This window comes from Zonotrichia albicollis, chromosome 5, assembly GCF_047830755.1.
Source record: "Zonotrichia albicollis isolate bZonAlb1 chromosome 5, bZonAlb1.hap1, whole genome shotgun sequence".
Taxonomy (NCBI): Eukaryota; Metazoa; Chordata; class Aves; order Passeriformes; family Passerellidae; genus Zonotrichia; species Zonotrichia albicollis.
This window is the reverse complement of record NC_133823.1, coordinates 56,383,923-56,398,049: the sequence shown is the minus strand read 5'-3', so window position 1 is coordinate 56,398,049 and position 14,127 is coordinate 56,383,923. Positions and strand designations below refer to the sequence as shown.

Below are 14,127 nucleotides of genomic sequence, written 5' to 3'. Positions count from 1 at the left end.
ATTTTACTTCATGTGTATTCATTTGTCTTTCAAAGCTTGGAGACAGCAGAACAGACACAACTCTGTTACTGAGGAAATATTACCTTTATTTCAAAAAGAAACTACAAACTGACTGCTTTCAAATAGGGATTTTTTCCCTTAAGTTAATGAACTGGGTGAAAATCTTCTGAAGGAAGATGATTTTTTTTAATGTGGTTGTCATTCAGAACTTTGTCTGACTTGGTTTTTAGGCACTTAAACACAGTTTTAACTTATGACAGGTTACTACCAGTAAAGTCTTCTCTTTTAATTATCTTTGGAAGCTACAGCACTGTAGCTGTAGCACTGACTGGTTGAAACTATATAACTCTCTTAGAGGGTTATAGAAGTGCTACCTTTAAATGTAAATATGAGCCTGCAGTTGATTATTTTACTTTTTTTCATTCAGCAAGAGAGAACTACTGGAATTTAACAACAAGGCTGTTAAGAACTATAACTAATACTTTTACATATTTTACAATGTTGAAATATTTTTACTAAGATACTGATATGCCTTAGTATTTAATAAAAATAATGAATTTTCTGTAGACTACAGGACTTACCAATGCAAAAAAGCATTGCTGCTACACTCTTTGCAGACTGCTTCCACTTTTTCTGATGATAAATTATGGTTAAGCTTTCTTGGTTTTATGATCATTGGTGCAATCCCAGAATGTGTCCAGCATATGCTTAATAAGAGTATCTTCCTGAAATGGGAATGTAATGGCTGTATTCAATCTATCTCCATTTTACTGTTACAGATGTTTGTGTAAAAATGTCCTGGATACATCAGTGATGGTGTAGTATTATGATGTGTATTATTGTGTAGCCTTTCATAACACTATTTTGACTTGGGGTCTAATGATGCTGCTTTGAAAATGAGGAGAGAAACTGAAAGAAAAATATCTTTTAAAAAACACTATGCTGAGGTCTGTCTGGGACAATAGCCTGATTTTGATTGTGCCCAGAGAGTTACAGGAATATGACATGCATCTGGTGTTCTTATCAAAAGTTTCATTGCCTTCATTGATCTGTGAGATTTTCCAGACTGGCAGAGTATTTTAATACTTCCTTGCCCTAACTGGATTTTTATTCAATACATTTTACAATCACTTCTTGAATCCCTGTGATCTTTTAGTTGAATTTGCTTACAGCAGCAAGAATTTAAATTTTGGTGCCTGTAGTAGCAGAAACTGGTATTATAAATTCATAGACACCTGAGGATTCTGATGGTTTCTTTTCTTAACTAGCAAAGTATCTAGAATGTGTAAAGAAATCTTTTAAATTTTAAAAAATCCTCTCTGAGAATGCAAACTACAGGAGAGTAAGAATTTGATCCAATCTGTACAATGCTTTAGTTTGGATTAGGAAGAAACAGGACTCATTTTATCTATGCTTCTCACAGATCAACATAAAGGGCAAAACTTGCAATAAATATTGTGTTTTAAATAAATTACAATATTTGCTTCTACAAAACCATGCATTTGTTTGGGAAAAACTCTTCCACTTTGAGCTGTAATTAAATCAACAGTTCTGCAACTTACATTTGCAAGACTTTCAGATCATACTATATTTAAAGTAAATACTTGGAAAGGTGGGAATCAAGTGAGAGCTTAGTTGACAACTCTCTTTGAGTACTGTACTTATTGTAAAATTGAACAATGTTGCTTTATTGTAATTGGCAAATCAGAAGGTATTTTGTGTGGGAATCTATAAAGTTAGAGAGTTTTTAGGAAATGGTTAAAAAAGAGTATTTAGGCCTCAGGATGTGGCCCGAAGTTCTGTTACAGCAGAAAAGTTTCCCAAGCAAGCAGAAAAGTTTCCCAAGCAGTAGACGTGACAAATAACAATAGGACTCTGTAGATGTGGCTTTAGGATGGCAACAAGTTTATTTAATGTATATCTTTAGAAGGTTACTGTGAATAGAGCTCTGTTCTTTGTCTTTTATGAACCAGTCTTTGTTTTAACTACTCTTACGTATGTTTTATAAGATTGGATGGAAAGCTTGTCAATATGTCTTGTTTTGGTGTGATTGGTTGAAATCTAAACTGAGATGGTTTTATGTCATTCCGTTTTACCCCACCTTCGGGGACATTTTCCTTTAGGCCAGCATGTTGTTAACATCTAACAATGTTCTGAGGCTGATGTACTAATAAACAAAAAAGGCTGGTCTGAATTTGTCCAGTGTAGTCCATATTTGGACTTTTTGCCGCGGCAAGTGGGTTCCTCTCTTAAGACGTGAGTTCCTGAAACCATTGGATCTATAGCTACCCTAGTGCCCCCCAAGTGATTAACACTTGGGTCTCCAGCGGCCGGGAAATCCAGGATTTTTTTTTCTAATCTACGTCCTCGAACGGGGTTCCCTCACACGGAAGTTCCTCACACGGGGCACCAGTTTGCCAGAGCACTAGGGTAGCTATAGATCCAATGGTTTCAGGAACTCACGTCTTAAGAGAGGAACCCACTTGCCGCGGCAAAAAGTCCAAATATGGACTACACTGGACAAATTCAGACCAGCCTTTTTTGTTTATTAGTACATCAGCCTCAGAACATTGTTAGATGTTAACAACATGCTGGCCTAAAGGAAAATGTCCCCGAAGGTGGGGTAAAACGGAATGACATAAAACCATCTCAGTTTAGATTTCAACCAATCACACCAAAACAAGACATATTGACAAGCTTTCCATCCAATCTTATAAAACATACGTAAGAGTAGTTAAAACAAAGACTGGTTCATAAAAGACAAAGAACAGAGCTCTATTCACAGTAACCTTCTAAAGATATACATTAAATAAACTTGTTGCCATCCTAAAGCCACATCTACAGAGTCCTATTGTTATTTGTCACGTCTACTGCTTGGGAAACTTTTCTGCTTGCTTGGGAAACTTTTCTGCTGTAACAGAACTTCGGGCCACATCCTGAGGCCTAAATACTCTTTTTTAACCATTTCCTAAAAACTCTCTAACTTTATAGATTCCCACATTTTGGAGGCATAAAATTTCAGGTAAATATCTAGAATAATTTTAAAAAACTAGCCAAACAAAACTCTTGAAAGCACTGAACAGGTGTCTGCAATTTAGACTCTTTGAAGTTCTTTAAAAGTCTGGGATGGAATGAAACATTTCACAAAATACAGTGTTAGTCTGGCAAATGAATTCTATCAGCACTGTGTTTAAATCTGTTTGATGAAATGCATTAGCTCATATTTTTGAAGCATAATTGAGATCAAATTTCTATGAGTTTTAGATAGGTTTAAATCCTAGAAGAGTTTGACATGTAACAAAAAACAGTGCTAAATTATCAGTGAATTTCATGCAAATAAGGTCTTTTTTTAATTCTTGAATTGACACAGAATTGATTACTTCAGTTGCGTATTAAAAATCCATCTAATTTACAGTGACAACAATGGACAGAGGACATAAATTTGTCAGACTGATCCTCTACTTCTTGCACATTATACATCAGACAGAGTGGTTAGACATAGGCAAATTCAGTCATTCTGGAGACATTTTTGGGGTTTATACAACACAGATTAGTCTTATGACAGTTACTGCAGTCAAGACACTTCCTGGACTCCCAATTAACTTTTGTGGTTCTACAGCATATTTTTTTCTGTGCTGAAATTATTACTGTCTTTTTTTAACACCTGCTCTGCTTGTGGAAATATTCTTGCAATATAGTTTTACCTTCCTAATTCTTAAATTGCCTGGCAGTTGTTCTTGTGGCTTATTAGAAGCTGTAAAATACAAATGAGGGACAACTGGATGTCTCTTTAGTAAAATTTAGGCCAGAGCTCATTTTGTGTTAGACACACTTGAGAGATTAGGTGCAATACATAAACCACTAAAGTACCATTTTCTGTGCGCAGTATTACACTACACCGAGCAAAAAAAAAAAAAAAGGTAAAAGATGGGACCAAATAAACTAAACTAAAGGGAGGAGGAAACAAAAGGGGTAGCAGAAAGAGTCAAAAGTGTGCCAAAATATATTGGAAACTTGTAGACATTTTATGCTTATGCTTTCTTGATACATTTTAGTATTTCATTGTATTTTTTGGACCGATTGTAACACATGGTATGTGTAGGAAAATGGGTGATATATTCAAATTTGAAGAATGTAAGATCAACTTGCCCTCTTTTACTGCGAATCCCTAGATAAGGCAAGCCTGAGGCAGTTCCAGGAGGGTGAGACATTGCACCATGAGCTTCTGCCCCAGAGACATCAGATCTTGGAAACACAGGTGGATTTCATACAGAGCCATTGGCTGCCCTTGTGCTGCACCACCTCTTCCAGGGCTCTGCAGCACAAGGTAGCTAGGAGACTCTTCCAGGGTCTCAAGGGCTTTATTATCATGGATGAAAGGATATAGATTCACCCTGAAATAAAAGGAAACCTTCTGGAGCAAAATCCTTTTTTATTATCGTAGTTAGGAGTCATTCTGGTGTAGGATACCAGCCATGCACGTCTTTGGGATGTTTGGAGTGACAATTTGTTTAAAGCTTCTCTCGTTCTACACAACACTACATATGTGTTTATGTTATGAACATTTGGTGCAAATATTTGGATGCATGAAATTATTCCTGTGTTTCCAGGGAACTACTAAGAATGCAAGGAGAGAGCTGATACTTCGTTCTTTAGGTCCTAGGTCATGGCTTAGAGCAGTATCATTTATCACTTACCACCTACATATGAAATCAGCACAGATGTAAAATGGGATCACCATTGTAGGTAATCATAGCCTAGGCCTGTACCTTAATTAAAAGACATTATTCTTCAGTGTTAGAACATGATAGACTGATTAAAATATTAATTAATGAATTGTGGGAGGCGGGTTTATTTTCTAGAAAGCCTGTGGAGTTGGTGACAATGGAGGCTAAGGGATAAAGAAGCCATTTGTTTAAATAACTGAAGTTATTTTTGATAATTTCTCTGTCCTTTGCTTTTAAAGAGACCATTTGAGGCTGATGTGTTTATCAGTACCTCACACTGCCCTGCTCAGCAAGTAGCAGGATGAATTCAAAGTGAAAAGGAGGTGATGCATGGAGTCACCTGGCATCAGTGAGCCTCTAGCAAACTTCTTCCTTAGAAATAGAAGTTTGTCTCCTTCCCTGCTTTGTGTAGAGCGATGCTGGGAGTACGCTGTTTGACACCTTCATCCAGGGCCTCTTCTCATTCTTTTGGGATTTTTTGTTTTGTTTTGTTTTTTTTTTGTTTGTTTGTTTGTTTGTTTTGTTTTTTTTTTTTCTTTTTTGCTTTTAACACTTTTTTTTTTTTCTTTTGTCAGGGAGGTTTTGTGTCTAGTAGCTTGGGCCTGAAGGAAGAATATTTATGATCTTTTGCTTTTCTTAGATTCATCTTAATATCATCATTCCACCTACCATACCAAATTGTCTTACTCGGCTAGAAAAGCAACCTGCTAGAATCATTTTTTTCATTATGATAGTCAGGTTCCTCTAAGAATAGTATTTAACACTACTGTAGGAAGAGACCAATTTTTCGTTTGAATGATTTAACTCTGCCTTCATTGTTAAGGTGCAGTTGAAAGTTTTCTTTTTCAATTTTTGTTTTGTTTTGTTTGTTTGTTATTTTATATCACCATAAGAAAAATAAGAAAGGAAATGCTATTTAGATTTACAGCATTTGGAGGATAAAATAGGGCAAATAAGATGGATTCACACTGCACTGTTAATATTGAAGTGTATATGTGTAATAATTGTTTTACCAACCTGCCATACAACACTCAGGTGCTATAAATTCAGTACAGTTTTTCCCAATCCATTTGGTTTTGGAGAGCTGAGAGGAGGCAGAAGCCATTGGTATTATGGTAGTGCCTCTCAGAGCAGTGATGTGCTCTTTTCACTTGAAAGCTGTTCTGCCTGTACTGTCAAATGATCAGTTTTAGAGCTGCATTTTAAAAGCTGTTTGTCAACACAGCTGTTAGGGGATTTATACCACATTAGTGTACACTCACAATGTACAGGTCTGAAATAATTTTTCAATATTTTTCCTTTCAGCACATAAAGCACTGGATTCATCTCATATAACTCCAGTCTTCAAAATGAGGTATCTGGAATAGGAATATAGGAGCTATATTCAGTAGGGAGTGAAAGGAAAGGGTTTAAATTTCATAAAGAAGAGAGCAGCAGCTGTCTCAAAATTAAATCTTTTAAGAAGGTTAAGATATGGAGGAGTCAATTTCAGCACTCAAGCTTGAAGATTAAATTTAAGGGCATGCAAATCAAAATGCTTCACTGTGGTTCTAGCCAGTATTGAACAGAAGTGTAGGATTCATAGATGGAGCAGGGAGGCCAGGTTCTTCCATAGTTTTAGATAACTCACCTAAGGTGCTGGTGGTACTCTAATGCTTAGTGGAATTTGGGAAATCTCTATGATTAAGTCACATTTTAGAGGAATCCTGAACACAAGATAGCATGAGACAGGCCATGGTGACTTACTAGATAACTTTATCATTGAGTGAAAGTCTGAGTCACAAAGGTTGGATGTTCATTTCTGTTTTAGTGGTGGAATGAAATACAGAAATGTGATCATCAGCATGTGACCTAGTTAACTGAAGTTACCCAACCTAATTACTGGTCATTTAGTGTGGAAAATGTGGGCAAGAATAATCTTCTTGGAGTTTTTATGTCTGTCTCCTGAATGGATAGGAATTGTTCATAGATGATTTTAGCTAGTGAGATGAAGAAATCTCCTCAGCATACTGTAACTCTTTCAATTTCAAAGGGAAATAGTGAGAAATAACCAAGAGGAATTAATGACTTGTAATCTTAGGCCCCAAAATATACTTATCTAAATGTAGACAATAACTTATTGTCTCGTATTCTTCTGAAATATGATGCTGTTATTCTGTTTTGTCAAATATTGATCAAGAAATATATTCAGACTGTGTTTTCCAATTGTGACTTTTTAAGGCTTCTGTACCTAATTCATTACTGCCAGGGAGGAAGTTGACTATCCACAAGATTTATTTGTGTATTTGCTTTCATTTATGATTGACTGAAATGCAATGTGTTATTCATATACAGATAGCACAAAAAATGGTTGGACATAGATAAACAAATTCAATAATTCTGAAGACATCTTCAGAATCTGGACTTACATAATAATTGCAGGCTTGTGACACTTATTCTGGTCAAGACACTTCTGAACTCTAAATTGAGACTTGCCCTGGTAAAGGCTTGAAAATTATAGGGCCACCACTCTAGCATAATTAAAGAATTAATTGTCTCATTCTTTCTGTATTTATTTATCTACTTAAGGCTATGATTTTCTCAAACATTGTCTAAGAATCTTTTCATTATCTTCTGTGGGCTCAGGCCACACTGAAAATGTCTGTCAAAACTTGTATACAAATTCCAAACCTATTTTTTTAGAGCAGTAATTTATCCCTAAAATATCCTAACCAACCAAGCAAGTCAAAAGCCTTCCTACATAATGTGTTGTTCTCATTAAGTTAGATAACTTTATCTGGTAGAGACTGGATTAGCTCCCACATGTCCTAGTGGAGGTCTGAAAAGACAAGCACGTGTCTTTTCAAGGCAGCTATTTTGTTTGTGCAGTTATGTGTAGCTGTAAATTTAAGTTGGGCTTTCTCTTCCTTTCAGGCTACTGTGGGCTTCTAAATGTGTTTTCTTTTTGAAGCAGCAGTAGAGTGCTTGTACAACAGCTTCTGTGAGAGATAGCTGGTTTATGTTATGGTAACAGATAAAGCCTGCTTAGGGTAATATGGTCTTACAGTAATGAGAATTATTATTCTGCATTTTATAAAAGAAATAAAGCATTAAAGGGTTTAAATCAGTTTTTTGGAAAAATTGCTTATTTTTATTAGAGATTTGCTTGAATCTGCTAAAAGCTATCTCGAGATTTATAGCTGTTACTGAAATTATGGGGAAAAGACCCTGAAATGTTGCCTGAACACTTCTCAGAATTAAGTCCAAAGATGCTTGGAGTTACCTACCCTGCAATACCTACCCTGAAATGCTGACCAAACTGACTTGTCAGGAATGTGATTCCAGGAGTGCATCTTCCATGGTGTTTTGACTGGAGTGCAAAATTTAATCTGCTTTTCATACTTTCATTTACATCAATAGGTGATTTTGGTCCGCATGAACAGCATGTCAGGAGCTCAGGTTTCACTGTTCAGATTTGCCACTACTGGTCCCCAGCACTTTGTCATGCTAAAGGCAATGTGGCCTTTAGTACTCCTGTTGCACTGAAGGGCAGATGGACTGGACTTCAAATAAGGAGTCAGTTAGCTAGAGAAGGAGCCCAACTTCCTTCTTTGTATTAGAGATCAAACTAGCAATGTGAAGTGACAACTTGCCTAGAATAAAAAAGAAATTTCTGACAAAAAATAAAAAAAAATTTCTGTCAAAAAGTTAAAAAAATACTTTGTCGCCTTTTTTATAAGGTTTTTCAGTTGATAATTGTCCCTTCTGTTCCTAGTGAGAAAAAAACCCCTGAAACAACACAAAGAGCCAGCACCACCAGAAAAATATTAATCTGTAGCAGTAATTCACTTTTAGTGTCTAACACCTTGATAAATAGAGTAACTGGATTAAAGGTTATTGCTGACAAGATACTTTACTTTTCTATTTTTCTTGTTCAATAGGTGATATATGCCCTGAACACTAAGAATGATGAACATGAGGACAGTATACAGGCTTTGAGAGAGGCTCATGAAGAAGAAATTCAGAATATTCTTGCTGAGACAAGAGAAACAATTCTCCAGTGTAAAAGCAAAGCTGGAGAAGAACAGTTACTGAGAAAGCATATTCAGGCCCTTGAAATTGCAGTAGCACACCACAAGAGATTGAAGGAAGAAGCCTTAGCAGAGTTAATATTGTGTAAAAAACAAGCAGAAGAGAAGGAGTCAAGAACAGAAGAGAAACAAGCACAGACAGCAGCAGACACCACTGCAGGCTTTGAAAATAAACTTCCACATTTAAATCAGGAGTTTGATGGACTGCTAAATGACTGTAAAGCATTTAGAGGAGAAAATCTAGATAAAAAAGTAAATTTAGATGAAAAATGTAGTATGAAAAGGCACACTGCAATGAATGAGATTGAAAACCTGAAGAGCGAGAACCAGAAAACAACTGAAGAATATATTCAGAAAACAAGAAAACTGCAAGCCCCTTGTGAGATGGAAAAAGAGACTTTGAAAATAACCATGCAGCAATCTGTGATAGAAACAAACTGTCAACAAGGAGAAACAGAGCAAAAGAAGAGCTCAGGGAGTGAGGAAGGTTTTTTGCTGCAGCAGGTAAAGAAGTTGGAAGCAGACCTCGAGGAGAAAAGCCAGAAGATAAATGAGAAGAAGAAGCATTCCCAGAAGCTGAAGGAGCGAATACAGGTAGAGTTAATCCCTATCTCTGCCTGAGAAAGTGAAAATTATCAATCCTTTAAAGTTCAGGAAAGGATGGTCTTTTAAAGATCATGTTGATTCAAATGCTTTTTAAGTAGTAAAGCAGTTTTAACAGCTTAGAATAGAAATAGGAGTGATATAATGCTAGCAGCTTTAAAGAAAGAGTTAAGATGATTAGTAACTCATTAGGAGAACACTTTGAACACTATAATTTGTATTCCTTGAGAGAGGAGTGAAGTAAAATTTATCTGTTGGCTGAAGAGTGTTTTACTTTTTCTGCCCAGAAATGTGACAAGAGCAGCAAGCAGGCACTCCTGCTACCAATGTAAGTTTGTTGAGAGAGTACATTCTCCTTTTCCCTTGTTGTTGTGTCCTGGATTGCCACTGTCTTTCCAAACTAAGACAGGTTGCCAATAGCTCAGTGCATGGATACAAAGAAGGTTAGATATGAGACCTGAGCTGGCAGACTAGGAATCAAGTATTTTGTAAGACTCTTGCAGCAGTGGCTTGTACCAAGTGCCATTAGTGAAGTGTCCTTTACACTTGTGAAGTTTTATGTGCTGAGCCATGAGACTTTGGCCATTGGTTCTCACCTTGCACTTTGCCTGCTCACTGCTGTGTATCTCACACATTTGCAGCACAGCTCAGCAGACCCTTCCTAGTTGCATCATGTGTCAGATGCAGTTTCAGAGGTTGGCATGTCATGGGAAATCTGCCAAACAGCTGCTTTTGGTACATAAGGTCAGAGTGCAGGAGAGATGCTGATGCTCAGTGCTGAAATTGAAACACCCAGCCATGCTCTGTGCTCATCAGTTCAACTTCCATCTGATTATTTTGATCCTTTACATCACATAAACTCACCTACCAGATATGTCCCCAGCCCTATGACAGAAATCTTGTATATTAGGTAAGAAAACACCTTGAGGGTCTAGATTTGAAGTATTACAAAATAATAAAAATGGTTCCCTAATGGGAAAGAAGATTTTCTTCCTTTAGAGGAGAGAGCCCCAGAATTCTGCAGGGAGCAGGGTCAGCCCAGTCAGCTGTGTTCTTCCAAGGCAGCTCTTCACTCTTTCCACCATCTGCCCTCACATCTTGCTTGCCACTATTGTTTTGCTGACGATGCAGAGTTCTGAGCTACTTCTTTTAGGATGTTCTTAGAGGGAGTTCAGCCTTCAATACAGTCCCTACCTCTTTGTTTCACAAGATCAGAGGATAAATTGAATACACCTTCCCCAACATTATTCAGATTTCATTGTCTCAGTGTGTAGATCTGTAGCAGAACAACCTCTATCTTTAACAGAAAAGTGTAGAGGATACAAAGATGAAGATAAGCCCTTTTTTTTAAATTGAGTCAATCTTTAATATCTGTTTCAATACTAAAAAGTATCCAGGGTTCTGTAGAAATTGGAAGCCTTAGAGGGGAAGAGAGAAAGGAAGATTTTGATTTTTTGTCTGTGGATACTGTGGTGACATTCAGGGAAAATTAAGAATAAACACATGAAAATTTATGTACGTGGTTGACTCTTCTGATTTATTGTATAAGTAATGCAGTAATTTAGGAACAAATAATGTAAAATATGATAGGAAGTGGAAGTAAGAATGTGGTGTCATTAGCAATTTATTTTCTAAATTCAGTTTCAGCTGGATAAAACTGAAATATTTTCTGAAGGACATATGCTCAACTTGTACATTTCAAATCCTCTAAATCTGTGGAATGAGGCTGATTTACATACCACTGGAGCATATTGCCTTGAATCCTTGAAAAGATACCCTCAGACTAGGATAAATCTGAAAGGAGGGAAAGAGTTGTTTTCTGTTTCTTTCACAGTTTGAAAAAAAAATATAAAGTTTCTCCTTTCTAAATTGACTATTTTTATGCCACCATTAAATACATTTTTTCAGACTTCCATGGACGATGGAGGCAGGGAAGTAGAAACATCATTCTAATCAGAAATACCTTTGAGCATTAGTAAATACTGGCAGGAAAAGCTATTATAAGGCTTGAAAGGTGAAAGGACAGTTGATTCAATAAGATGAATTTTCCTGTTTTCTCCTTAGAGTTTGCCAAGAGGTTTGAGACCTTTAGATGAAAGGCATTGCATTAGTACACATTTATTATTACTGCTGTAGAAGGGAGAATACAAAGGTTGACAAATCATTAAGTCTGATCTGTTCAGTCTAGTTTTGGAAGAATTCTGGCATATATGCCAGTGGTAAAAGTAACAAGCTTACCTTGAAGATTTGAGCTACAGAGAATGTTAAATACAAGTTAGTTTTAACCCTGAGATTTTACTTGACATTCATATAGGAAAAAATGGCAGTTTTATCTGAGTGAGTATTGCAGTATTATGCTAGACATCTGAAACTGCAACTAGAACCTCCAGAAATAGCGCATTCAGTATGATTCAATTTTTTTCCATTAGTAATGGAAAGACAGCTCCCAGCAAAGTCTGGGGACAAGAAGTCCCAGCAAACTAGGGCACATTTTTTTCTGAGTTTAGGCATCTGTATATGGATTATGTTACAAACTTTTGTATTTCAGCAACTGAAAAAACCTTAATTAATATTCATTCACTTTTGGCATAAGCTGTCATTATTAGAAGTTGTCATTATTCAAATTATTTGAAGTATAGCCTATTTCAAGTTTAGGATAATCTCAGACATCTTTTAGATGGTAACTATTGATGGGTATTCATTTTACAATGATGCCAACTATATGTGAGGGAAGGGCTCCACAGCACAAATATTCTGGCAGCAGAGACAGTTTAAGGGTATAGAAGAGCAAAAAAAAAAAAAACATTTAAATCAGCTCTGTAGGTGATTTATATCGTGGAACACCAGGAGAGAAAATGACCATTTATTTCTTATTACAAGAGAATTACATATGTAATAAACATGAAAGTAATGTCATGCATATTTTAGGATTTGGAAGTGTAGCTTAAGTGAACACAGCAAGAAATTCTGGGATCAAAATGTATAGTGAAAAACGAGGAAGAAGATCTAAGTGTAGTCAAAGAGAGAAATTCACATCAAGAAAAGGAAATCCTGCATAAAGCAGGTAAGATGCTCATTAATGTCATTCTAAAGTGTTTCCCATGTTAGCAGTCACTGATATTGGAAATTCTGCAAGTTATTTATGCTACTTGAAATGTAAATTTTGGTACCACAGAAGATATGGAAGCTGTATTGAATTCCCAAAGCAAAGCTGTTAAAAAAGTAGATGAACGGAAACATCAAATAACGCAGCTGTAGCAAATGACTTGTACCAAAGAGAGTCAGGAAAAGAGCAACTCTGAAGATGTGCAAGAGCTTTAACAGGTGATTTGCTCTCAAATATTCAAAGACATGGCATACCAAAAGTACAGAAATCAATGTAGGGTTTTTTAAATTGATGGCTTTATTGTACAGGAGTCTATCCTGTGAGATTCCCAGATCCCTGAGCTCATTCAGTGGAACATTGACTTGTGTTCATAACCTGAAGCACCTGAGCTCCTGCAAAGACAGCAAAGGAGTCCTTGGGCTAGACCAGGGCATAGTGTTCAACTGCTTCTGTAACCAAACCCTTAAAGAGAACAACGTCTAAGGCAGACTATCTCTGCTGAGGTCAAGCTGGAATACTGATTTATTTATTTTTAAATATAGGAAATGGTTATTCTGAAAAGCTGTGCAGAAATGATAGCAGGAATAAACTCAGTAAAATGAGCAATGTGTGTATCTTGAGAGTACCCTCTGTACAATATCTCCCCTTAAGCAACTGTTCAGCCCTGAATCTTTTCTACACTTTTTAGTTCTCTTTAACTATTGTTAAGCTACCATTTAGGAAAATTAGACTTGGCATCACAGTCAGCAAATCATCTACTGTACTTTTTCACAGGACTAAGGATGTCCTTGAGGGAGCCTGCATGGTTGGAAGTGAGTTACACACCCAAGCTCAAACCAGAACAGCAAAAAATCCCCAATCATTCTTAGACTGCAGAAAAGGCTTACCATCTTGAATCAGTACAGTTCTACATTTTTAACTAAAATAAAGCTAATATTTTTCAATGGAGTATTGCCACCTAAATAGCATTTTCACTACAAAATAGGCTACTGTGATCCCAGAGTTCTACCCTGGGGGTTTTTTTGTGCAATATATCTAGTGTGTTTTATAGGCTATGGAAACTGTAGCAATTTACAAGGAGGGTATGAATAAAAGAGAGAACCTTCTTTGCAAACTCAAGCATAAATCCTATAAGGAAAAGATTTTTCTGAAGGAATAGCTGGTAAAAGGAACGGTAGATCATGTAATAAAGACTACAAAGGAAATCAGGCCAGTCTAAAACTTCATGGAATCTGAAAAAAACAAAAAAACAGAAGGTAGGAATTTCTTCTATTTATAGATGCTTTAATTCATCTGGTTTTAATCTTATTGGTCACAGCAACATCATTTGAATTATGCTCACTGTAGGCACTTTGAATTAACATAAAATGCCAGGATTTTCTTGCTACAGAAAAAAAATCAGAAAAAGGAAAAAAAGGTCAGACTGATTTATTTCTGTGAAAAGCTCCGAAGACAGGTGAATTTATCCTTGATGGGATAACTGGCCTTCTTAGCAATCCTTATCCTTGCATTTTTTTGCATGTGGCAGTTGGAGTGTTTTATAGAAGATTCTTCCTGAAGAAGATTGTATTGGGCATGTTGTTCCAATTCCTGAGTTAAATTTTCATGAACTGCTGCTGTG

At 36.4% G+C, this 14,127-nt stretch overlaps 1 protein-coding gene across 8 annotated transcripts in view; it reads left to right on the top strand.

Annotated features, from left to right (window-relative positions):
• The window catches only part of FAM184B (family with sequence similarity 184 member B), a 43,975-nt gene that overhangs the window by 12,265 nt on the left and 17,583 nt on the right, over positions 1–14,127 (top strand). For all 8 annotated transcript variants that reach the window (XM_074541803.1, XM_026792148.2, XM_026792144.2 and 5 more), the window contains exon 2: positions 8,648–9,391. In XM_074541803.1, the coding sequence (XP_074397904.1) occupies positions 8,648–9,391 (744 nt within the window). The remainder of the gene's footprint in view (positions 1–8,647; positions 9,392–14,127) is intronic.